A 25,102-nucleotide genomic window follows, 5' to 3' on the forward strand; every position below is an offset into this window, starting at 1 on the left:
TCTTCCGATGGATACTAAACACCACTGTATTACTCCTGTCTGACCCTTCGTATCAAACAAAGAGGGATTTCTCTGTCCATGAACATGCTACATTAACCAAACTTTCAGATTCTATCAAAGGGACCATAATCTCCAAAATACATTATATGGTGAAAATATGTAACGAAAGAGTCGCCCGCTAGACGCATACAATCTCTACCGTAAATGCGCATACCGTGCGCCTGCGGGTGCCCGCAACAGCGAGTATGCGCACGCACGGGAGAGCGCACGCATGCGCAGCAGGGACACATATGAGGTGCAAATATGGCAGTGTGCATCGTGATATTTTTCTGACTTTGACAGTCCACCCTTTGGCAGTCAACAATAACTGCCACTTCCTAAAACATTTCAAAACGAGAAAAATATATGTCAGGGGTTAATACATTTACATGGTTGGGTAGGGGAGGAGAGGAGAAGGTAGGAAAAGGGTATGACCTAGTGAGATAGCAGAAGCATGTGTGTATGAATCCGTGTTTGGGGGTCATGTATCATCGTGCCGTACGTGTTTTAAATCAAGCTTCGAGGCATTGCGAAGTATACATTTGAATTCCTTCTTATCCCGTGGTACGGGTCTGTGGATGGGCTGTCAAACTTTACCGAGCTCTTTTCGGCTGTGGTTGTAACAAAATGGGGAGCACATTTTAGTTGATGATACATGAATGGGGGAATATGTGATTGCTGATATCTGTGCCTGTATTCCCTATCGACTATGTGTGTAATTACCTGGAGGTTGTAGAGATGAAGAAAAGACATAATTACGGTAAATGCAGTGGTATTCTATGTCAGGTTAATGAACATTTGTCGGTTGAAGTCTTGTTCGGTGTCTGTTGAATGCAGTCTTCTTTGTGCTTTTGCCAAAAGGCGTGTGGGCAAAAAGCTTTGTCAATGTCCATAGACTTACAAAAGTGTTGGGCTAGCGTAATTTTAAAATTTCTAGGGAAACTGGGGGTCTATGGCAAAGTTCATCAAATATCTGTGTATAAGGTTGTCAAAACTTCTTCTTTAATCCATCAGTTGTCTGTATACAGGATCATCAAATTCCTCGTCCAAGTGGGTCTTTTTACCTTGGAGAAAACGGAAAAACAGGTGAAAGAAACGGACCGTAGAAATCGCATTTTCATCACATCATTGTTTCTACATTTGGGTCATAAATCAAATCCATTGGAATTACAATTTCCTCACTCCTTAAACTCATCACCCTGGTACTTCGTTTACACTTCGTTAAAGCCTGACCGCATCTAAATATCAAGCCAATCGTTATGATAACACCTAAGATACATAGGAGAAACTTCCCAACATCCATTATGACTCCTTGAGCCCATTCTCCTAAACCAGAGAACCAATTTCGCGGGTTCAACCATGACATCCAACCAGTCAGCTCATTACCTACAGCAGCAAGAGTGAGATTGTGTCTCCTGCGAAATTCCCACTTCAGTTGGAGAATATCGTCCATCTTTTGGTCTATGACCTCGACCGGGTCCTCGGTGCTATTTGTAATATATGTGCAACATTTCACGCCGTACTGCGTTGCCAGTGTGACACAATATCCACCTGTCACTGCTGTGAGGTAATTGAGAACCATTCTATGCTGTACCAGTTCTGTTTTATAAGCTTGAAGTTCTCTTCCAGTATACCTAAACGTGTCATCATACATTTCAGTGATATTATCTAACAAATTTGCGAGCGCAGATATGTATTTATAATTCAACACTCCTCTGGCGGTGCGAGTGATATCTAACGCGATTAGAAACTGAATCCCGGTGGATTCATGGATCATGTCAGAGGCCGGATGCTCTGTTCTTTCTATCAGGTGCCGTTTAACTACGTGCTCGTAATGGGTATGAGTATAAGGAGCTTGGGCAACACGGTGTATATCTTTCATTTTGGCATGTGATACAGTCATTACTTCAGGCAATACTTTTCCAATATAACACAATCCTTCAGAGTTTGGGGCAAGCCACTTATACGCCTTTCTCCCGCATATGAAATATGCATCATCGGGGAGAACATATGGGACGGAGTAGGACATAACCATATTACACATCTTCCATGTGAAATCTCCTAACCCTAATTCTCCCATCTGTCTAGTACACGTACCAGTTTGTACGATATGTGCACAGTATCCTGGTGATACCTCTCCAACTCTCGTAATCCTACTTCCTAGGGTATACCTATATCGGAAATATTTTCCACTACTGGCTATGTGGCGTATAAGCTCTGTATCTGTCGGCATTCTATCTGCTCTATATGAAAAGGTCATGGTTTGGTTACTCCATGACACTTCCCAATTTCCCGGCTTTCGGGGATTGGAAATGTTAAAACATATGAGGGATCTATCCACATGATATTGGTGGAGCTTCAAACTAGGAGGACTGGAGATATTAAACCTCCTGTCCACCGGCCTCCCACCACTTAGCTCAAGTACCTCCCCTATCGTTAAAGGAAATGGTACTAGTCCTGATTTGCTATGACCTTGAGGTACTTGAGAGCATACCCAACAATCTGTTTGATTTAGCACACTACCCACTAAGGAGTGATAGTCACTCAAGGGATGCCGGTCCATGTGGATATTAAAACTGGATTGGCATTTCTTGATGCACCCATCCTCAACTACATTGTCACAGAGCCTACAGATACAGTTTTCTTCAGCTAACAATCCTTCACAATTCCTTCTATGGTCAATGCTATCGGATCGTTTTCTGATACTCGCCTTTGCTTGTTGATTATGTTGTTCTCGGAAAACTACGCCTCCATCTCTGTCATCAGAACCTTTCTGGTGTCAAAACTTCTTTCTCGACCTCACTGGTACTCTCACCGAAACAGACTGCTCTGGTCAACATCAGGGTCAACAGGAAAATCCATATCACAGTCTCTTGTGGCAAGTCCATCTTACAGGAGGAGAAAAGAAGAAATTTGTAATGGGGTACAGAAAAACAGTTTGAGGGGGAGAGAAACTTGTTACGATAGTTAAGTTCTCTAGTCTTGTTGTTCTTCTTTTTCTGCTGTCATCTCAAAGGTGCTGTCTCTCAGTCTTCCAAACGAACATTCCGGTGATGCAATATTTCTTCCAAACCAGCGATCTTTCTGTAAGGAGCAAAAATCTTGCATTACCATTTGTCTAGCTGATGTATGACATACCATCTTTAAACCATGAAAACATGAGTGAGAAGAGAGGAAAATAAAAAAACAAAAGAGAGAGAACAATTCATATGCATATATATATATTACATAAATCAACAATAACCAGCAATAGGAAAAGAGAAAAAAACATTTTTCGAACATTTTTTTTTTTAACATTGTCAGATCATCAGGCTGTCATATCTACATGTCCAATGGTTTACTTGCGCAGTCCCTCCCCACCAGCACCTGCATTACTCCACTGTCTGTATCTGGCCAGGATACATTGATGCGGATAGGTCATGCTGGGGTTTGGTAGACTTCTGCAAAGACCAAGCGGATATGCAATGTTTGAGTCCTTACTAATAATCGTCAGAGATGGGGAGAGAGAGAGAAAAAAAAACATTTTTCACAAATACATTTACAACGTTTCACCTTGTCATTCCTGTGTCTTCAGTGAATGACCTCCCAATTTATTAACCGTTACCTCAGGCTTACCATCAGTCCTAATGATCACCTTTCCTGACTACATATCATGGGTGTGGCCCAAAATTCTTCCTAAAAGATCCCTGATTATAATTGTGTGTGTTATAATTTTGCTCATTTCTTGGTCTAGGGGGTCTGACTTTATGTGGGTTATTACAGTTGCTGGCATAATGCCCTTCTCTTCTACAATGATAACAAATCCTTGGCTTTCTCCATGTGCTAGGGGCCTGGGGTTCCGGTCGACTTGATGCCTCCTCTAGTGCTTGGATGCTCAGTACCATCAACCGCTCTCCCTGTGCTTCCCTGGTTCTTTGGATATTTTGGTCATGCTCGATAGCGGACTCTCTTAATGCAGCCACCGAGATACCTCTCCAATGAGGTATAGAGGTTTGTACCCTAATTTTTAGTGTGTCTTTTAAGCTGTCCATTAATACAGACACAGCTACCTCTCTGTGGTGTACGTTAGTTTCAATGTCATCTATACCAGTGTACCTAGCCATATCCTGCAGAGCCCGGTGAAAATACTCTGATGCGGATTCACCTTCTTTTTGTTTTATTGTAAAGATTTTATTCCACTTTACTACTGCAGGAAAATATTCTTTCAACTGTAGATTGATTCTTTTTACATTATCTTGGTTATACTTGTCTGTTAGTGGTACTTCCTCATCTAGCTTACAATCAGCGATAAATTTCAATGAATCAACATCGGGGGGTAAACATGCCCTCAAAACTGTCCTCCAATCTTTGTTATTTGGCTCTGCAGTGTTTCCTAGCACTCTAATGTATTTTTGACAAGCAACTAAGTCTTTCCTGGGATCAGGAAATTCAGACAGAATTGTTCTTAATTCTGTTCGGGAAAAGGGGCAGTACATGGCGATGTTCCTGACAGGAGTGACTCCTGAAGAGTCAGTTTTCCCATTTGGTACTGCAATTACCCTGACAGGATTAAGTCCAGTAACGTCATTCTGAATTGATTCCACGATATGAGGTACATTTGTTTGTGCGTGATGTATAATACCATACGTACCTGTGGACACGACCTCACCTGACCCTCCGTTAGGGGGTTTGATTACAGTCTTTACCGATTTGGTCGCGTCCACCTGGATGTCTTGTGTGATGGCTGCTGGAAAAGGCTCCGACATTGTGCTGGGCTCACTTTCTTGTTGGTGTTCCTGAGGAAAGTTTAACAAGGGGTGCGACTTGCATGGGTTAATAGTTGTACATTTAACACTTTCATTTTTATAAACCTTATTACGTTTGTTACATTCATTCTTAATATAGTTACTAAGTGCACTTTTATCGCACCCCATTGTGCCTTTCTCCGCAACCATAATCCTCTCCATTGCCATGTCTCTCCTCTCAAGATGAAAGTTAGGTATGTAAGTTACATTTCTTTGCATGTCACTTTCCTGTAGCGATATCTGCAAACAATCATCATGTTTAACTCGTTGTTTCCAGGATTTTATGAGACAGATCCTTTGCCTTAAATTATGCAATACCTCTAAGTCAAAACTACCTATCCCGGGAAATGGTGCCTTATCCCCCGCAGTCATTCGTGTCCATTCATCACAAAAGGTCTCAGTGTGGGGACCATACCTCCTCCACATTACTAACCGAGCAGACCCTCGGGGTCTGCAAGCCTCTGCAGTCTGAACCCTGACTGCTGAACGTCCCTGTGTTGTGCACTTGGCTTCCATTGTGGACCTTACACAGAAAAACTTCCTAAAATGCACCAAACACAGTCTACGGTGGGAGTTTTCCAAGCTCTTCCACCAGCTTCTTCTGCTCCGGGTATCTCCGGTCCGCCTTCTAGCAGACACGTGTAACCGTTGCAGGCCCTATCTCTAGAGATTTTCCTGTGACCAGTGAAAATTCCCTTCCTTTTTCTTTACACAAATCACGCTTGCATGTGCTTCCCACAACACGTATGAGGGCAATTTACCTCGTATCACGTTGCGTTATTGGTCACACCTACAACCGTGCGGTCCAATCGTACCACTTATAAACACTTGTTGCCCATAAATGGTAGGATCATTGGAGTCTCCCTACTGTGCTCCAAAACAGCCAGAGCGTAATACAACGAAAACTTTATCACACTCTGTTGCACGTTTTCACTCAGACCGTGCTCATCACGTTCCACCAAAGATCACCCAGATCACTCAGTTCACAAAGCGGGATTCAATACACTCATACCGTTTTCAACCCACTATCATTCTTATAGTTTTCTGATCAGAAAAATAATTTCCCGTAGTCTGATAGCTGTCCCCAGAGGCATTACAGTAAAGTAAGGTATTTAAACTAAGTTTTGGAAAAACTGAAATCAATTTGTGCTATTATCACGTGGCTATGCTATACCGCCCCCACTAAAACAATGCTATTGTGCGATTTGAGTTTCGGTGGGCGTACCCAGACGCTCCGTTGCGTAATATACGCTGCGTGCGTCGGCCTTTGGGTTGTGTCCGCGAGTCTCAGCCTTTTGTTAGAGACACGTGTACGCTGGCCACAAAATACAATTAGCACGTTTATTAATGTAGATGATTCTTTTAACTGTAATCATCTACCAAGCCCCACACAGGTCTTTCTTGTATCTCAGGTAAAGCTGTGTGTGTATTTTACAAATTACCCCTTAGTGTATAACTTTTACACTTTAACTATTTAAATAGCGACAAATCTCTCTTAGCACGTTTATCAATTATACAATGGCAAACAGGAGAGTGATATGAATATACACGAAAAAGGAATGCAGATATATGCGTGTGTATACAAAACAGAAATAAACAGTTTTAAAAGACACTAGTGTGTTGTTCTTACCTCCGGTTCCCGGATTCCTTCAGCACCCTTTACTAAGCGAAGCAGACGCTTATCCCGTCAGCACTGCGAAGAATATGATCTCCCGCCCTTTGCTGATGGATAATGTCTGCTGAAATTAACTAGCAGAGATATGTGAAGGACTGGACGAGCAGCCAATTGATAAAGCTAAATATTTATCTTATTTAAAACCCTTTAAGAGGCCTAAGAACACTGTACGCTATTGACGTATGGAGTACCGTAAGGGTACGCACGTTGCGTAGCAATCGCTTAGCCGAGGTCGAGACGCTCAAGCGTCACGTTCGCTCACGGCCAAGAGATCACAGGCAGACACACTATTGGCTGCCGACTAACGTAATGATTTGCTATAGCGATGCTAACGCTCGAGACCCCGAGGAGATCACCAGCGGCGCAGACGCTCACAATGTTAAACCTTTGTAACTATACCATAAAACAGTGTATTATGCAGTAAACCTTGGTGCAGAGATTGAGTGTAGATGCAACACCGTGTAACCTTATTAACTTAAAAGCTGTTCGAGCGTCACCGACGCTCTGAGAATACTTAACACTATAAGAAATACACAAATACCGTGCTTAGGGTCTAACGCCTAATATGAATGTTATACTTGAAAAAGAATAATACAATTACAAGTTATACACTACAATATAACATAGACTAACTAACCAGATAACTACACAGTAAATACAATACAATACAATTACGTTTTAAGGGAAAATGAAAGAAAAAGGAGAAGAGAGAGAGAGAGAGATATGGCCCATAATAACAAGAAAGACAATATGATTGCGGAGAAAACTTACGCACAAGGGGAACGATCGCATGCGCCTCTGGACATCCAGCTCCCGATTTTCAGCAATGAGAACCGTTGAAGAGTGAGCTGGATGTGATCGGCTTGTCTATTTATGCCCCACACACAATACAATTCAATGGTCCCTACAATCTCATTGTTCATTGGACACAGGAATTCCTCCTCGCATTATAACAAAAGGTCATAGGTTGATTCATACAGGTGGGTTGTGACGATTTCCAACTGCTCAGGTGGGTGGGAAACTAGGTTTCCCGCCGCATGGATAAGTAAGTGCAAATAATAGTAAATGGACATAAACTTCTTATGTCCATAACTATTCGCACGAGCGATTAATCCGCTTCAAACCAACACCGGAATATTGCTAATTAAATACTCTTCCGATGGATACTAAACACCACTGTATTACTCCTGTCTGACCCTTCGTATCAAACAAAGAGGGATTTCTCTGTCCATGAACATGCTACATTAACCAAACTTTCAGATTCTATCAAAGGGACCATAATCTACAAAATACATTATATGGTGAAAATATGTAACGAAAGAGTCGCCCGCTAGACGCATACAATCTCTACCGTAAATGCGCATACTGTGCGCCTGCTGGTGCCCGCAACAGCGAGTATGCGCACGCACGGGAGAGCGCACACATGCGCAGCAGGGACACATATGAGGTGCAAATATGGCAGTGTGCATCGTGATATTTTTCTGACTTTGACAGTTCGACCTGCCGCCCTCCAGCTGCTACACATCCCAGCATGGCCTGCCTCAGTTTTAGCATGCCTTAATAGCAAAACTGTGTCAGGGCATGCTGGGATGTGTAGTTCCACAGGAGCTGGAAGGCCACAGGTTGAAGACTTATATGCTAGAGCAGGCATGTCAAACTCAAAATCCCAACTGGGCCGAATAATCAAGGTTTAAAAAGTCTGCTGTGGGCCGCATGAAAAAGAAACAGTCTTATATGCAATTTTCAAACTTTTTTTTTTTTTGAAAAACCAACAATAAAGTATAATCAAAGAGATGACAAGTATCGTGAAGAAAACATTTACTTTAATGCAGTGGTGCAGGTAGGAAAAAATAAGAATTTACTCACCGGTAATTCTATTTCTCGTAGTCCGTAGTGGATGCTGGGAACTCCGTAAGGACCATGGGGAATAGACGGGCTCCGCAGGAGACTGGTCACTCTAAAAAAAGATTAGGTACTATCTGGTGTGCACTGGCTCCTCCCTCTATGCCCCTCCTCCAGACCTCAGTTAGGGAAACTGTGCCCGGAAGAGCTGACATTACAAGGAAGGAAATTTTGAATCCAGGGTAAGACTCATACCAGCCACACCAATCACACCGTACAACTTGTGATAACCTTACCCAGTTAACAGTATGAACAACAACTGAGCCTCACTCAACGGATGGCTCATAACAATAACCCTTATTTAAGCAATAACTATACACACGTATTGCAGAGAGTCCGCACTTGGGACGGGCGCCCAGCATCCACTACGGACTACGAGAAATAGAATTACCGGTGAGTAAATTCTTATTTTCTCTGACGTCCTAGTGGATGCTGGGAACTCCGTAAGGACCATGGGGATTATACCAAAGCTCCCAAACGGGCGGGAGAGTGCGGATGACTCTGCAGCACCGAATGAGCAAACACAAGGTCCTCCTCAGCCAGGGTATCAAACTTGTAGAACTTTGCAAATGTGTTTGAACCCGACCAAGCTGTAATGCCGAGACCCCTCGGGCAGCCGCCCAAGAAGAGCCCACCTTCCTTGTGGAATGGGCTTTTACCAATTTTGGATGCGGCAATCCAGCCGCAGAATGAGCCTGCTGAATCGTGCTACAGATCCAGCGAGCAATAGTTTGCTTTGAAGCAGGAGCACCCAGCTTGTTGGGTGCATGCAAGATAAACAGCGAGTCAGTCTTCCTGACTCCAGCCGTTCTGGAAACATATATTTTCAAAGCCCTGACTACGTCCAGCAACTTGGAGTCCTCCAAGTCCCGAGTAGCCGCAGGCACCACAATAGGTTGGTTCAAATGAAACGATGACACCACCTTTGGGAGAAATTGGGGACGAGTCCTCAATTCTGCCCTGTCCATATGGGAGATCAGAAAAGGGCTTTTACATGACAAAGCCGCCAATTCCGACACACGCCTAGCCGATGCTAAGGCCAACAGCATGACCACTTTTCACGTGAGATACTTTAGTTCCACGGTCTTAAGTGGCTCAAACCAGTGGGATTTCAGGAAATCCAACACAACGTTAAGATCCCAGGGTGCCACTGGTGGCACAAAAGGGGGCTGAATATGCAGCACTCCCTTAACAAATGTCTGAACCTCAGGCAGTGAAGCCAGTTCTTTTTGAAAGAAAATGGATAGGGCCGAAATCTGGACCTTTATGGACCCCAATTTTAGGCCCATAGTCACCCCTGACTGTAGAAAGTGCAGGAATCGACCCAGCTGGAATTCCTCTGTAGGGGCCTTCCTGGCCTCACACCAAGCAACATACTTCCGCCATATACGGTGATAATGTTTTGCTGTCACGTCTTTCCTAGCTTTTATCAGCGTAGGAATAACTTCATCCGGAATGCCTTTTTCCGCTAGGATCCGGCGTTCAACCGCCATGCCGTCAAACGCAGCCGCGGTAAGTCTTGGAACAGACAGGGCCCTTGTTGCAGCAAGTCCTGTCTGAGAGGCAGAGGCCATGGGTCCTCTGTGCGCATTTCTTGCAGTTCCGGGTACCAAGTCCTTCTTGGCCAGTCCGGAACAATGAGTATTGTTCTTATTCCTCTCTTTCTTACTATTCTCAGTACTTTTGGTATGAGAGGAAGTGGAGGAAACACATATACCGACTGGTACACCCACGGTGTCACTAGGGCGTCCACAGCTATCGCCTGAGGGTCCCTTGACCTGGCGCAATATCTTTTTAGCTTTTGGTTGAGGCGGGACGCCATCATGTCCACCTGTGGCAGTTCCCATCGGTTTGCAATCAGTTGGAAGACTTCCTGATGAAGTCCCCACTCTCCCGGGTGGAGGTCGTGTCTGCTGAGGAAGTCTGCTTCCCAGTTGTCCACTCCCGGAATGAACACTGCTGACAGTGCTTGCACGTGATTCTCCGCCCATCGAAGAATCTTTGTGGCTTCCGCCATTGCCATCCTGCTTCTTGTGCCGCCCTGGCGGTTTACATGGGCGACCGCCGTGATGTTGTCTGACTAAATCAGCACTGGCCGGTTTCGAAGCAGGGGCTCTGCTTGACTCAGGGCGTTGTAAATGGCCCTTAATTCCAGTATATTTATGTGTAGAGAAGTCTCCAGACTTGACCACAGCCCTTGGAAGTTTCTTCCCTGAGTGACTGCCCCCCACCCTCGGAGGCTTGCATCCGTGGTCACCAGGACCCAGTCCTGTATGCCGAACCTGCGGCCCTCGAGAAGGTGAGCACTCTGCAGCCACCACAGAAGAGACACCCTGGCCCTGGGGGACAGGGTGATCAGCCGATGCATCTGAAGATGCGATCCGGACCACTTGTCCAACAGATCCCACTGAAAGATCCTTGCATGGAACCTGCCGAAGGGAATGGCTTCGTATGAAGCCACCATCTTTCCCAGGACTCGCGTGCAGTGATGCACCGATACCTGTTTTGGTTTCAGGAGGTCCCTGACCAGAGATGCTAATTCCTGGGCCTTCTCCACCGGGAGAAACACCTTCTTCTGTTCTGTGTCCAGAATCATGCCCAGGAAAAGCAGACGCGTCGTAGGAATCAGCTGCGACTTTGGAACATTCAGAATCCAGCCGTGCTGTTGTAACACTTCCTGAGAGAGTGTTACGCTGATCAACAACTGCTCCCTGGACCTCGCCTTTATGAGGAGATCGTCCAAGTACTGGATAATTATAACTCCCTTCTGCCGAAGGAGTATCATCATTTCGGCCATTACCTTGGTAAATATTCTCGGTGCCGTGGACAGGCCAAACGGCAACGTCTGGAACTGGTAATGACAGTCCTGTACCACAAATCTGAGGTACTCCTGGTGAGGTGGGTAAATGGGGACATGCAAGTAAGCATCTTTGATGTCCAGCGACACCATAAAATCCCCCTCTTCCAGGCTTGCAATAACCGCTCTGAGCGATTCCATTTTGAACTTGAATTTCTTTATATAAGTGTTCAAGGACTTTAGATTCAGAATGGGTCTCACCGAACCGTCCGGTTTCGGTACCACAAACATTGTGGAATAGTAACCCCTTCCCTGTTGAAGGAGGGGGACCCTGACAATCACTTGCTGGAGGTACAGCTTGTGAATTGCCGCCAGCACTACCTCCCTTTCCATGGGGGAAGCTGGCAAGGCTGATTTGAGGTAACGGCGGGGGGAGTCGCTTCGAATTCCAGCTTGTATCCCTGAGATACAATTTGTATAGCCCAGAGATCCACCTGTGAACGAATCCACTGGCTGCTGAAGTTTCGGAGACGCGCCCCCACCGCACCTGGCTCCGCCTGTGGAGCCTCAACGTCATGCGGTGGACTTAGTGGAAGCAGGGGAGGACTTTTGTTCCTGGGAACTTGCTGCATGGTGCAGCTTCTTACCTCTACCCCTGCCTCTGGCAAGAAAGGATGCACCCCTGACCCTCTTGCCTTTTTGGGAACGAAAGGACTGCATTTGATAATACGGTGCTTTCTTAGGCTGTGAGGAAACCTGAGGCAAGAAAGAGGACTTTCCAGCTGTCGCTGTAGACACGAGGTCCGACAGACCGTCCCCAAACAACTCCTCACCCTTATAAGGCAAAACCTCCATGTGTTTTTTAGAATCAGCATCTCCTGTCCATTGCCGAGTCCATAAGACCCTCCTGGCAGAAATGGACATAGCATTAATTCTAAAGCCCAGCAGGCAAATGTCCCTCTGAGCATCTCGCATATATAAGATGACGTCTTTGATATGGCCCAGGGTTAGCAAAACAGTATCTCTGTCGAGGGAATCTATGTCGTCTAACAGAGTATCTATCCATGCTGCTACAGCATTACACATCCAGGCTGAAGCAATAGCAGGTCTCAGTAGAGTACCAGAGTGTGTATACACTGACTTCAGGATAGCTTCCTGCTTTCTATCCGCAGGCTCCTTTTGGGCGGCCGTATCCTGAGACGGCAGGGCCACCTTTTTAGATAAGCGTGTCAGCGCCTTGTCCACCCTAGGGGATGTATCCCAACGTAACCTGTCCGTTGGCGGGATAGGGTACGCCATCAGTAACCTCTTAGAAATCACTAATTTGTTATCAGGGGAACTCCACGCTTCTTCACACAATTCATTTAATTCATCAGATGGGGGAAAAGTCACTGGCTGCTTTTTCTCCCCAAACATATAAACCCTCTTGGTATTAACCGGGTTACTCTCAGAAATGTGTAATACATCTTTCATTGCAATAATCATGTATCGGATGGCCTTGGTCATTTTAGACTGTAAATGTGCCTCATCATCGTCGACACTTGAGTCGGACTCCGTGTCGACATCTGTGTCAACCATCTGAGATAGAGGGCGTTTATGAGCCCCTGACGGCTTCTGAGACGCCTGGGCAGGCGCGGGCTGAGACCCCGGCTGTCCCAAGGCTGCAGCGTCATCAAACCTTTTATGTAAGGAGTTTACATTGTCATTTAAGACCTTCCACATATCCATCCAATCAGGTGTCGGCCCCGACGGGGGCGATACCACACTTATCTGCCCTTGCTCCGCCTCCACGTAACCTTCCTCATCAAACATGTCGACACAGCCGTACCGACACACCGCACACACACAGGGAATGCTCAGACTGAGGACAGGACCCCACAAAGTCCTTTGGGGAGACAGAGAGAGAGTATGCCAGCACACACCACAGCGCTATATAACACAGGGATTTTCACTGCTAATAAGTGATTTACCCAATAGCTGCTTTTTTTTTTTTTGTATTCTTTGCGCCTAAATTTATGTGCCCCCCCTCTCGTTTTAACCCGTCTTGTACCTGGATACTGCAGGGGAGAGCCTGGGGAGCTGCTTCCAGCGGAGCTGTGAAGGGAAAATGGGGCTGGTGTGCTGAGGAAGAAGGCCCCGCCCCCTCAGTGGCGGGCTTCTGTCCCGCATTTCATGTAAAAAATGGCGGGGTTTTTTACATATATACAGAGCTAGACTGTATATATGTATGTTTTTGTGCCAAAGGTACCTCAATTGCAGCCCAGGGCGCACCCCCAAGCGCCCTGCACCCTACAGTGACTGGCAGGGCCGGCTCCAGGCCTACTAGCACCCTGAGCGAAAACATGTAAAAGCGCCCCCCCCCCCCATGCGCGCTCTCCAGCAAAAGTGGGCGTGGTCTCTTGGAAAGTGGGCGTGGCCTCATAACTTCATATTATTAGGCTATAAATAAGTATGTTTTCACACCCTCTCTACGCACACAATTAGCAGCCTTACACATAGCAGCCACAGTAGTGTTCCTTACACACAATGTCTCCAGTATAGTGCCAGATAGACATGATATGCCCCCCAGCAGTGCCAGCTACACACAATATGCCCCCCAGCAGTGCCAGTTACACGATAGTGTTCACTTTTTAGGGCAGGGAGGGCACATTTTTAAGTTAGGAGGGCAAAATGACGTACATACTGTAATGCTTGGTGCTCATCTACCTACATGGTAAAGAATGGACAGTGCGCGACGAAGGCGCGCAGCAAAAATTTAGGGGCGTTGCTTCGTGGGGAAGGTGCGTGGCCACATAATAGTGGCAATTCGCATTACACCACACAGTAGTGCAGTTAATACACACTGCACCAGGTAGAACCTCCTAGACACTTTGCGCCAGGCAGAGCACGTTAGACACTTTGCGCCAGGCAGAGCACGTTAGACACTTTGCGCCAGGCAGAGCACGTTAGACACTTTGCGCCAGGCAGAGCACGTTAGACACTTTGCGCCAGGCAGAGCACGTTAGACACTTTGCGCCAGGCAGAGCACGTTAGACACTTTGCGCCAGGCAGAGCACGTTAGACACTTTGCGCCAGGCAGAGCACGTTAGACACTTTGCCTAGCCACAGACGCCTAGCGGGAACACTACATGATATGCTCCCCAGCCGTGCCAGCTACACATGACATACACATGACATGCCCCCCAGCAATGCCGGATACATAAATGGCCACACAGTGCCAGATATGTAGATACAGAAAAGCCCCCACAATGCTAGATAAATGCCCCCACAGTGCTAGATAAATGCCCCCACAGTGCCAGATAAATGTCCCCACAGTGCGCCCCACAGTGCCAGATAAATGTCCTCAGTGCCAGATAAATGCCCCACAGTGCCAGATAAATGTCCCAACAGTGCGCCCCACAGTGCCAGATAAATGTCCCCACAGTGCCAGATAAATGTCCCCACAGTGCGCCCCACAGTGCCAGATAAATGTCCTCAGTGCCAGATAAATGCCCCACAGTGCCAGATAAATGTCCCCACAGCGCGCCCCACAGTGCCAGATAAATGTCACTACAGTGCCAGATAAATGTCCCCACAGTGCGCCCCACAGTGCCAGATAAATGTCCCCACAGTGCCAGATAAATGCCCCCACAGTGCTAGATAAATGCCCCCACAGTGCCAGATAAATACCCCACACTGCCAGATAAATGTCCCCAGTGCAAGATAAATACCCCACAGTGCCAGATAAATGTCCCCAGTGCCAGATAAATGCCCCCACAGTGCCAGATAAATGCCCCCACAGTGCCAGATAAATGCCCCCACAGTGCCAGATATGCCCCCAGTGCCAGATATGCCCCCAGTGCCAGATACATCTGCCCCACAGTGCCAGATACACATGCCCCAGTGTCAGATATGCCCCACAGTGCCAGATACACCATGCCCCCCAGTGCCAGATATGCCCCCAGTGCCAGATACATCTGCCCCACAGTGCCAGATACACATGCCCCAGTGTCAGATATGCCATGCCCCCCAGTGCCTGATATGCCCCCAGTGCCAGATATGCCCCACAGTGCCAGATACACCATGCCCCCCAGTGCCAGATACACATGCCACACAGTCTCAGATATGCCCAAAGTGGCAAATATGTCCCAAGTGCCAGATACCCCCCCCCCATGCTCACCGCGCTGCTGCCGATGGTTCGCTTGGGCGGGAAGGAGGAAGAAGCGGAGGCGGCTGCTGCTCCTGCTGTGTGAGGACGGGTGGGCGCACAGTTCCACACTTTAAACTCAGCGCGCGCTATGCGGCGCCAGGACCTGATGCCGCGCGCGCACGCACACGCGCACCACTGGCTGCTGGCTGAGAGTGGGACCAGGAGGCGGGCTGGGGACGGAGGCACACAGGACCAGGCTCCAGGCTCCAATATAGCGGTGACAGCGCGCGGCGCCCATTAAGGGTGGCACCCTGCGCGGCCGCTCTATTGGAACATGCCTGGAGCCGGCCCTGGTGACCGGAGTGTGTAAGTGTGCTGGGAGCAATGGCGCACAGCTGCGGTGCTGTGCGCTACCTTAATAAAGACAGGAGTCTTCAGCCGCCGATTTCGTCGTCTTCCAGCTTCTGTTCTTCTGGCTCTGCAAGGGGGACGGCGGCGCGGCTCCGGGAACGGACGATCGAGGACAGGTGCCTGTGTTCGAACCCTCTGGAGCTAATGGTGTCCAGTAGCCTAAGAAGCACAAGCTAGCTGCAAGCAGGTAGGTTTGCTTCTCTCCCCTTAGTTCCACGTAGCAGTGAGTCTGTTGCCAGCAGAAGCTCACTGAAAATAAAAAACCTAATAAATACTTTCTTTTCTAGTAAGCTCAGGAGAGCCCACTAGGAGCACCCAGCTCTGGCCGGGCACAGATTCTAACTGATGTCTGGAGGAGGGGCATAGAGGGAGGAGCCAGTGCACACCAGATAGTACCTAATCTTTTTTTAGAGTGCCCAGTCTCCTGCGGAGCCCGTCTATTCCCCATGGTCCTTACGGAGTTCCCAGCATCCACTAGGACGTCAGAGAAATGTCATAGTGGTACTGTGTGCGCACGCCCCAAAAATGGGTGTGTTATACACACATAGGGGTCAGATACAAATATGCACTCAGTAGTGCAGTGCCAGATACACATAGGCACTAATAGTGCCAGATACACATATGCCCCCAATAGTGCCAGATACACATATGCCCCCAATAGTGCCAGATACACATATGCCCACACTGTGCCAGATAACATATGCCCCCACAGTGCCAGATAACATATGCCCACACTGTGCCAGATATACATATACCCCCGCAATGCCAGATAACACATGCCCACACTGTGCCTGATATACATATGCCTACACTGTGCAAAAAACATATACCCACACTGTGCCAGATAAACATATGCCCACACTGTACCAGAAAACATGCCCACACTGTGCCAGAAAACATATGCCCGCACTGTGACAGATATACATTTGCCCACACTGTGCCAGATATACATATGCCCACACTGTGCCAGATATACATATGCCCACACTGTGCCAGAAAACATATGCTCACACTCTGCCTGATACACATATGCCCACACTGTGCCAGATATACGTACATATGCCCACACTGTGCCAGATATACAAATGCCCACACTATGCCAGAAAACATATGCCCACACTGTGCCAGATACACATGCCTACACTGTGCCAGATACACATATGCCAACACTGTGCCAGATACACATATGCCCACATTGTGCCAGATGTACATATGCCCACACTGTGCCAGAAAATATATGCCCACACTGTGCCAGAAAACATATGCCCCCACAGTGCCAGATACACATATGCCCACACTGTGCCAGTTATACATATGGCCACACTGTGCCAGAAAATATATGCCCACACTGTGCCAGAAAATATATGCCCCCACAGTGCCAGATAGGAAAGAAAAAGATCACAAATCAGTAACCGTTTGTGATCACCCGGCGCTGTAATGGTATAAATCCTTATAAACTAAATTGTTTCAGCAGCTGAGTAAAAACAACTTGCCAGGTTGCAACATTTAAGGACTATAGAAAGAGAGATATACTCTGCGCTTGAAACAATGGCCCTCATTCCGAGTTGATCGCTCGCAAGGCGATTTTAGCAGAGTTACACACGCTAAGCCGCCGCCTACTGGGAGTGAATCTTAGCTTCTTAAAATTGCGACCGATGTATTCGCAATATTGCGATTACAAACTACTTAGCAGTTTCAGAGTAGCTTCAGACTTACTCGGCATCTGCGATCAGTTCAGTGCTTGTCGTTCCTGGTTTGACGTCACAAACACACCCAGCGTTCGCTCAGACACTCCCCCGTTTCTCCGGCCACTCCTGCGTTTTTTCCGGAAACGGTAGCGTTTTTATCCACACGCCCATAAAACGCCGTGTTTCCGCCCAGTAACACCCATTTCCTGTCAATCACACTACGATCGCCGGAGCGAAGAAAAAGCCGTGAGTAAAAATACTATCTTCATTGTTAAATTACTTGGCGCAGTCGCAGTGCGAATATTGCGCATGCGTACTAAGCGGAATTTCACTGCGATGCGATGAAAATTACCGAGCGAACGACTCGGAATGAGGGCCATTGTGTCTAAAATATATATGTGCAGTCGGACACAGGAGATTGACTCAGTACAACTTGAATATAATGTAAGACAATTTTTATATAGTATCTGTTAGAAACAACATTTACAACATTTACTAAAAACAGATAATTAGTAACGGTTAGTACATTCTCTCACACAGACTAGCTAAATGAGAGTTGAAATAACATACAACATGAAATAAAGCTATTAAATTAACTCTTTCAAGTGGTGATGGTGAAAATCAAAACACTGGCGTCCCAGTGTGTTAGTTTACGTTTGTAATTCCTGCAGAAATATTTACAGTCTCACAGTCTCAGAATTTTGTATGTAAACATTGAAGGAAAGGTGCAATTTATAATTTATGCTCCCGTGCTGGTTCCTGTGTTAGTATGCAATCAGGGTCCTTTATAAAGATGAAATACACGTGGAGTGAAGATATATCGTTCATTTACTGTTATAATAACAGCGGGTGATTGCCGTCTTTCCCAGAGTAGTATTTGTTGGTTTAAATATAAATGGCAGTGTTCATACACGGTAAATATAGTCGCCGTGGAAATAGCTATCCGGAAACAGGTGTTAGGCCCCACAGCGGGGGTCACACGGAACTCACCCGACCAGTGTTGGTAAAGCCGTGCGGCAGTGATGGATCCAACGTGCGGCAGAAAGCTGCGACCGAAGCTGTTGCGGTTATACTGAGCTGCAGGCTGTGTCAATACGGCAGGTATCACCAAATGAACAGTGTAACAGAGAGTGGGCGTCAACGCGTTTCGTCTCCTAGCAACGGAGACTTCCTCGTCTTGAGGAAGTCTCCGTTGCTAGGAGACGAAACACGTTGACGCCCACTCTCTGTTACACTGTTCATTTGGTGATACCTGCCGTATTGACACAGCCTGCAGCTCAGTATAACCGCGACAGCTTCGGTCGCAGCTTTCTGCCGCACGTTGGATCCATCACTGCCGCACGGCTTTACCAACACTGGTCGGGTGAGTTCCGTGTGACCCCCGCTGTGGGGCCTAACACCTGTTTCCGGATAGCTATTTCCACGGCGGCTATATTTACCGTGTATGAACACTGCCATTTATATTTAAACCAACAAATACTACTCTGGGAAAGACGGCAATCACCCGCTGTTATTATAACAGTAAATGAACGATATATCTTCACTCCACGTGTATTTCATCTTTATAAAGGACCCTGATTGCATACTAACACAGGAACCAGCACGGGAGCATAAATTATAAATTGCACCTTTCCTTCAATGTTTTCATACAAAATTCTGAGACTGTGAGACTGTAAATATTTCTGCAGGAATTACAAACGTAAACTAACACACTGGGACGCCAGTGTTTTGATTTTCACCATCACCACTTGAAAGAGTTAATTTAATAGCTTTATTTCATGTTGTATGTTATTTCAACTCTCATTTAGCTAGTCTGTGTGAGAGAATGTACTAACCGTTACTAATTATCTGTTTTTAGTAAATGTTGTAAATGTTGTTTCTAACAGATACTATATAAAAATTGTCTTACATTATATTCAAGTTGTACTGAGTCAATCTCCTGTGTCCGACTGCACATATATATTTTAGACACATTGTTTCAAGCGCAGAGTATATCTCTCTTCCCACAGTGCCAGATACACATATGCCCACACTGTGCCAGATATACATATGCCCGCACTGTGCCAGCTATACATATGCCCGCACTGTGCCAGATACACATATGCCAACACTGTGCCAGATACACATATGCCCACACTGTGCCAGATACACATATGTCCACATTATGCCAGATATACATATACCCACACTGTACCAGAAAACATATGCCTACACTATGCCAGAAAACATATGCCCACACTGTGCCAGAAAACATATGCCCACACTGTGCCAGATATACATATGCCCACACTGTGCCAGATATACATATGCCCACTCTGTGCCAGATATACATATGCCCCCAATGTGCTCATCGCCGCTGCTTCCTGTTGCTGGGGATGTCCTGCCTGGCTGTGTGTGAGGGCAGGAGAGCACAGCGCGCGCCTCTCATGCTCCTCAGTCCGGTCTCCAGCGGCGGCTCGGGTATCTTAATTAGAGAAGTAGTGTGGTGTGGGAGTGTAGCACTGTTATCTATTAGAGGAGTAGTGTGGTGTGTGTGTGTGTGTGTGTAGCACTGTTATCTATTAGATGAGTAGTGTGGTGTGTGAGTGTAGCACTGTTATCTATTAGATGAGTAGTGTGGTGTGTGAGTGTAGCACTGTTATCTATTAGAGGAGTAGTGTGGTGTGGGAGTGTAGCACTGTTATCTATTAGAGTAGTGTGGTGTGGGAGTGTAGCACTGTTATCTATTAGAGTAGTGTGGTGTGTGAGTATAGCACTGTTATCTATTAGAGGAGTAGTGTGGTGTGGGAGTGTAGCACTGTTATCTATTAGAGGAGTAGTGTGGTGTGTGTGTGTGTAGCACTGTTATCTATTAGAGGAGTAGTGTGGTGTGGGAGTGTAGCACTGTTATCTATTAGAGGATGAGTGTGGTGTGGGAGTGTAGCACTGTTATCTATTAGAGGAGTAGTGTGGTGTGTGAGTATAGCACTGTTATCTATTAGAGGATTAGTGTGGTGTGGGAGTGTAGCACTGTTATCTATTAGAGGAGTAGTGTGGTGTGGGAGTGTAGCACTGTTATCTATTAGAGTAGTGTGGTGTGTGAGTATAGCATTGTTATCTATTAGAGGAGTAGTGTGGTGTGTGAGTGTAGCACTGTTATCTATTAGAGGAGTAGTGTGGTGTGGGAGTGTAGCACTGTTATCTATTAGAGGAGTAGTGTGGTGTGGGAGTGTAGCACTGTTATCTATTAGAGGATTAGTGTGGTGTGTGAGTATAGCACTGTTATCTATTAGAGAAGTAGTGTGGTGTGGGAGTGTAGCACTGTTATCTATTAGAGGAGTAGTGTGGTGTGTGAGTGTAATACTGTTATCTATTAGAGGAGTAGTGTGGTGTGGGAGTGTAGCATTGTTATCTATTAGAGGATTAGTGTGGTGTGGGAGTGTAGCACTGTTATCTATTAGAGGATGAGTGTGGTGTGCGAGTGTAGCACTGTTATCTATTAGAGGAGTAGTGTGGTGTGTGAGTGTAGCACTGTTATCTATTAGAGGAGTAGTGTGGTGTGGGAGTGTAGCACTGTTATCTATTAGAGGAGTAGTGTGGTGTGTGAGTGTAGCACTGTTATCTATTAGAGGAGTAGTGTGGTGTGGGAGTGTAGCACTGTTATCTATTAGAGGATGAGTGTGGTGTGTGAGTGTAGCACTGTTATCTATTAGAGGAGTAGTGTGGTGTGGGAGTGTAGCACTGTTATCTATTAGAGGAGTAGTGTGGTGTGGGAGTGTAGCACTGTTATCTATTAGAGGAGTAGTGTGGTGTGGGAGTGTAGCACTGTTATCTATTAGAGTAGTGTGGTGTGTGAGTATAGCACTGTTATCTATTAGATGAGTAGTGTGGTGTGTGAGTGTAGCACTGTTATCTATTAGAGGAGTAGTGTGGTGTGTGAGTGTAGCACTGTTATCTATTAGAGGATTAGTGTGGTGTGGGAGTGTAGCACTGTTATCTATTAGAGGAGTAGTGTGGTGTGGGAGTGTAGCACTGTTATCTATTAGAGGAGTAGTGTGGTGTGGGAGTGTAGCACTGTTATCTATTAGAGTAGTGTGGTGTGTGAGTATAGCACTGTTATCTATTAGAGGAGTAGTGTGGTGTGGGAGTGTAGCACTGTTATCTATTAGAGGAGTAGTGTGGTGTGGGAGTGTAGCACTGTTATCTATTAGAGGAGTAGTGTGGTGTGGGAGTGTAGCACTGTTATCTATTAGAGTAGTGTGGTGTGTGAGTATAGCACTGTTATCTATTAGAGGAGTAGTGTGGTGTGTGAGTGTAGTACTGTTATCTATTAGAGGAGTAGTGTGGTGTGGGAGTGTAGCACTGTTATCTATTAGAGTAGTGTGGTGTGTGAGTATAGCACTGTTATCTATTAGAGGAGTAGTGTGGTGTGGGAGTGTAGCACTGTTATCTATTAGAGTAGTGTGGTGTGTGAGTATAGCACTGTTATCTATTAGAGGAGTAGTGTGGTGTGTGAGTGTAGCACTGTTATCTATTAGAGGAGTAGTGTGGTGTGTGAGTGTAGCACTGTTATCTATTAGAGGATTAGTGTGGTGTGGGAGTGTAGCACTGTTATCTATTAGAGGAGTAGTGTGGTGTGGGAGTGTAGCACTGTTATCTATTAGAGGAGTAGTGTGGTGTGGGAGTGTAGCACTGTTATCTATTAGAGGATGAGTGTGGTGTGTGAGTGTAGCACTGTTATCTATTAGAGGAGTAGTGTGGTGTGGGAGTGTAGCACTGTTATCTATTAGAGGAGTAGTGTGGTGTGGGAGTGTAGCACTGTTATCTATTAGAGGAGTAGTGTGGTGTGGGAGTGTAGCACTGTTATCTATTAGAGTAGTGTGGTGTGTGAGTATAGCACTGTTATCTATTAGATGAGTAGTGTGGTGTGTGAGTGTAGCACTGTTATCTATTAGAGGAGTAGTGTGGTGTGTGAGTGTAGCACTGTTATCTATTAGAGGATTAGTGTGGTGTGGGAGTGTAGCACTGTTATCTATTAGAGGAGTAGTGTGGTGTGGGAGTGTAGCACTGTTATCTATTAGAGGAGTAGTGTGGTGTGGGAGTGTAGCACTGTTATCTATTAGAGTAGTGTGGTGTGTGAGTATAGCACTGTTATCTATTAGAGGAGTAGTGTGGTGTGGGAGTGTAGCACTGTTATCTATTAGAGGAGTAGTGTGGTGTGGGAGTGTAGCACTGTTATCTATTAGAGGAGTAGTGTGGTGTGGGAGTGTAGCACTGTTATCTATTAGAGTAGTGTGGTGTGTGAGTATAGCACTGTTATCTATTAGAGGAGTAGTGTGGTGTGTGAGTGTAGTACTGTTATCTATTAGAGGAGTAGTGTGGTGTGGGAGTGTAGCACTGTTATCTATTAGAGTAGTGTGGTGTGTGAGTATAGCACTGTTATCTATTAGAGGAGTAGTGTGGTGTGGGAGTGTAGCACTGTTATCTATTAGATGAGTAGTGTGGTGTGGGAGTGTAGCACTGTTATCTATTAGAGGAGTAGTGTGGTGTGGGAGTGTAGCACTGTTATCTATTAGAGGAGTAGTGTGGTGTGGGAGTGTAGCACTGTTATCTATTAGAGTAGTGTGGTGTGTGAGTATAGCACTGTTATCTATTAGAGGAGTAGTGTGGTGTGGGAGTGTAGCATTGTTATCTATTAGAGGATTAGTGTGGTGTGGGAGTGTAGCACTGTTATCTATTAGAGGAGTAGTGTGGTGTGTGAGTGTAGCACTGTTATCTATTAGAGGATTAGTGTGGTGTGGGAGTGTAGCACTGTTTTCTATTAGAGGAGTAGTGTGGTGTGGGAGTGTAGCACTGTTATCTATTAGAGGAGTAGTGTGGTGTGTGAGTATAGCACTGTTATCTATTAGAGGAGTAGTGTGGTGTGGGAGTGTAGCATTGTTATCTATTAGAGGAGTAGTGTGGTGTGTGAGTGTAGCACTGTTTTCTATTAGAGGAGTAGTGTGGTGTGGGAGTGTAGCACTGTTATCTATTAGAGGAGTAGTGTGGTGTGTGAGTATAGCACTGTTATCTATTAGAGGATTAGTGTGGTGTGGGAGTGTAGCACTGTTATCTATTAGAGGAGTAGTGTGGTGTGGGAGTATAGCACTGTTATCTATTAGAGGAGTAGTGTGGTGTGGGAGTGTAGCACTGTTATCTATTAGAGGAGTAGTGTGGTGTGGGAGTGTAGTACTGTTATCTATTAGAGGAGTAGTGTGGTGTGGGAGTATAGCACTGTTATCTATTAGAGGATTAGTGTGGTGTGGGAGTGTAGCACTGTTATCTATTAGATGAGTAGTGTGGTGTGTGAGTGTAGCACTGTTATCTATTAGAGGAGTAGTGTGGTGTGGGAGTGTAGCACTGTTATCTATTAGAGTAGTGTGGTGTGGGAGTGTAGCACTGTTATCTATTAGAGTAGTGTGGTGTGTGAGTATAGCACTGTTATCTATTAGAGGAGTAGTGTGGTGTGGGAGTGTAGCACTGTTATCTATTAGAGGAGTAGTGTGGTGTGTGTGTGTGTAGCACTGTTATCTATTAGAGGAGTAGTGTGGTGTGGGAGTGTAGCACTGTTATCTATTAGAGGATGAGTGTGGTGTGGGAGTGTAGCACTGTTATCTATTAGAGGAGTAGTGTGGTGTGTGAGTATAGCACTGTTATCTATTAGAGGATTAGTGTGGTGTGGGAGTGTAGCACTGTTATCTATTAGAGGAGTAGTGTGGTGTGGGAGTGTAGCACTGTTATCTATTAGAGTAGTGTGGTGTGTGAGTATAGCACTGTTATCTATTAGAGGAGTAGTGTGGTGTGTGAGTGTAGCACTGTTATCTATTAGAGGAGTAGTGTGGTGTGGGAGTGTAGCACTGTTATCTATTAGAGGAGTAGTGTGGTGTGGGAGTGTAGCACTGTTATCTATTAGAGGATTAGTGTGGTGTGTGAGTATAGCACTGTTATCTATTAGAGGAGTAGTGTGGTGTGGGAGTGTAGCACTGTTATCTATTAGAGGAGTAGTGTGGTGTGTGAGTGTAATACTGTTATCTATTAGAGGAGTAGTGTGGTGTGGGAGTGTAGCATTGTTATCTATTAGAGGATTAGTGTGGTGTGGGAGTGTAGCACTGTTATCTATTAGAGGATGAGTGTGGTGTGCGAGTGTAGCACTGTTATCTATTAGAGGAGTAGTGTGGTGTGTGAGTGTAGCACTGTTATCTATTAGAGGAGTAGTGTGGTGTGGGAGTGTAGCACTGTTATCTATTAGAGGAGTAGTGTGGTGTGTGAGTGTAGCACTGTTATCTATTAGAGGAGTAGTGTGGTGTGGGAGTGTAGCACTGTTATCTATTAGAGGATGAGTGTGGTGTGTGAGTGTAGCACTGTTATCTATTAGAGGAGTAGTGTGGTGTGGGAGTGTAGCACTGTTATCTATTAGAGGAGTAGTGTGGTGTGGGAGTGTAGCACTGTTATCTATTAGAGGAGTAGTGTGGTGTGGGAGTGTAGCACTGTTATCTATTAGAGTAGTGTGGTGTGTGAGTATAGCACTGTTATCTATTAGATGAGTAGTGTGGTGTGTGAGTGTAGCACTGTTATCTATTAGAGGAGTAGTGTGGTGTGTGAGTGTAGCACTGTTATCTATTAGAGGATTAGTGTGGTGTGGGAGTGTAGCACTGTTAT

The 25,102-nt window shown here is 45.9% G+C and overlaps 1 protein-coding gene across 1 annotated transcript in view; it reads left to right on the plus strand.

Annotated features, from left to right (window-relative positions):
• LOC134968754 (uncharacterized) overlaps nt 1–25,102 on the plus strand; it is an 87,577-nt gene that overhangs the window by 30,555 nt on the left and 31,920 nt on the right. Inside the window, exon 2 of the mRNA XM_063944247.1 lies at nt 18,695–18,788. Coding sequence (XP_063800317.1) covers nt 18,695–18,788 — 94 coding nt within the window. The remainder of the gene's footprint in view (nt 1–18,694; nt 18,789–25,102) is intronic.

This window comes from Pseudophryne corroboree, chromosome 11 (assembly GCF_028390025.1).
Source record: "Pseudophryne corroboree isolate aPseCor3 chromosome 11, aPseCor3.hap2, whole genome shotgun sequence".
Lineage (NCBI taxonomy): Eukaryota > Metazoa > Chordata > Amphibia > Anura > Myobatrachidae > Pseudophryne > Pseudophryne corroboree.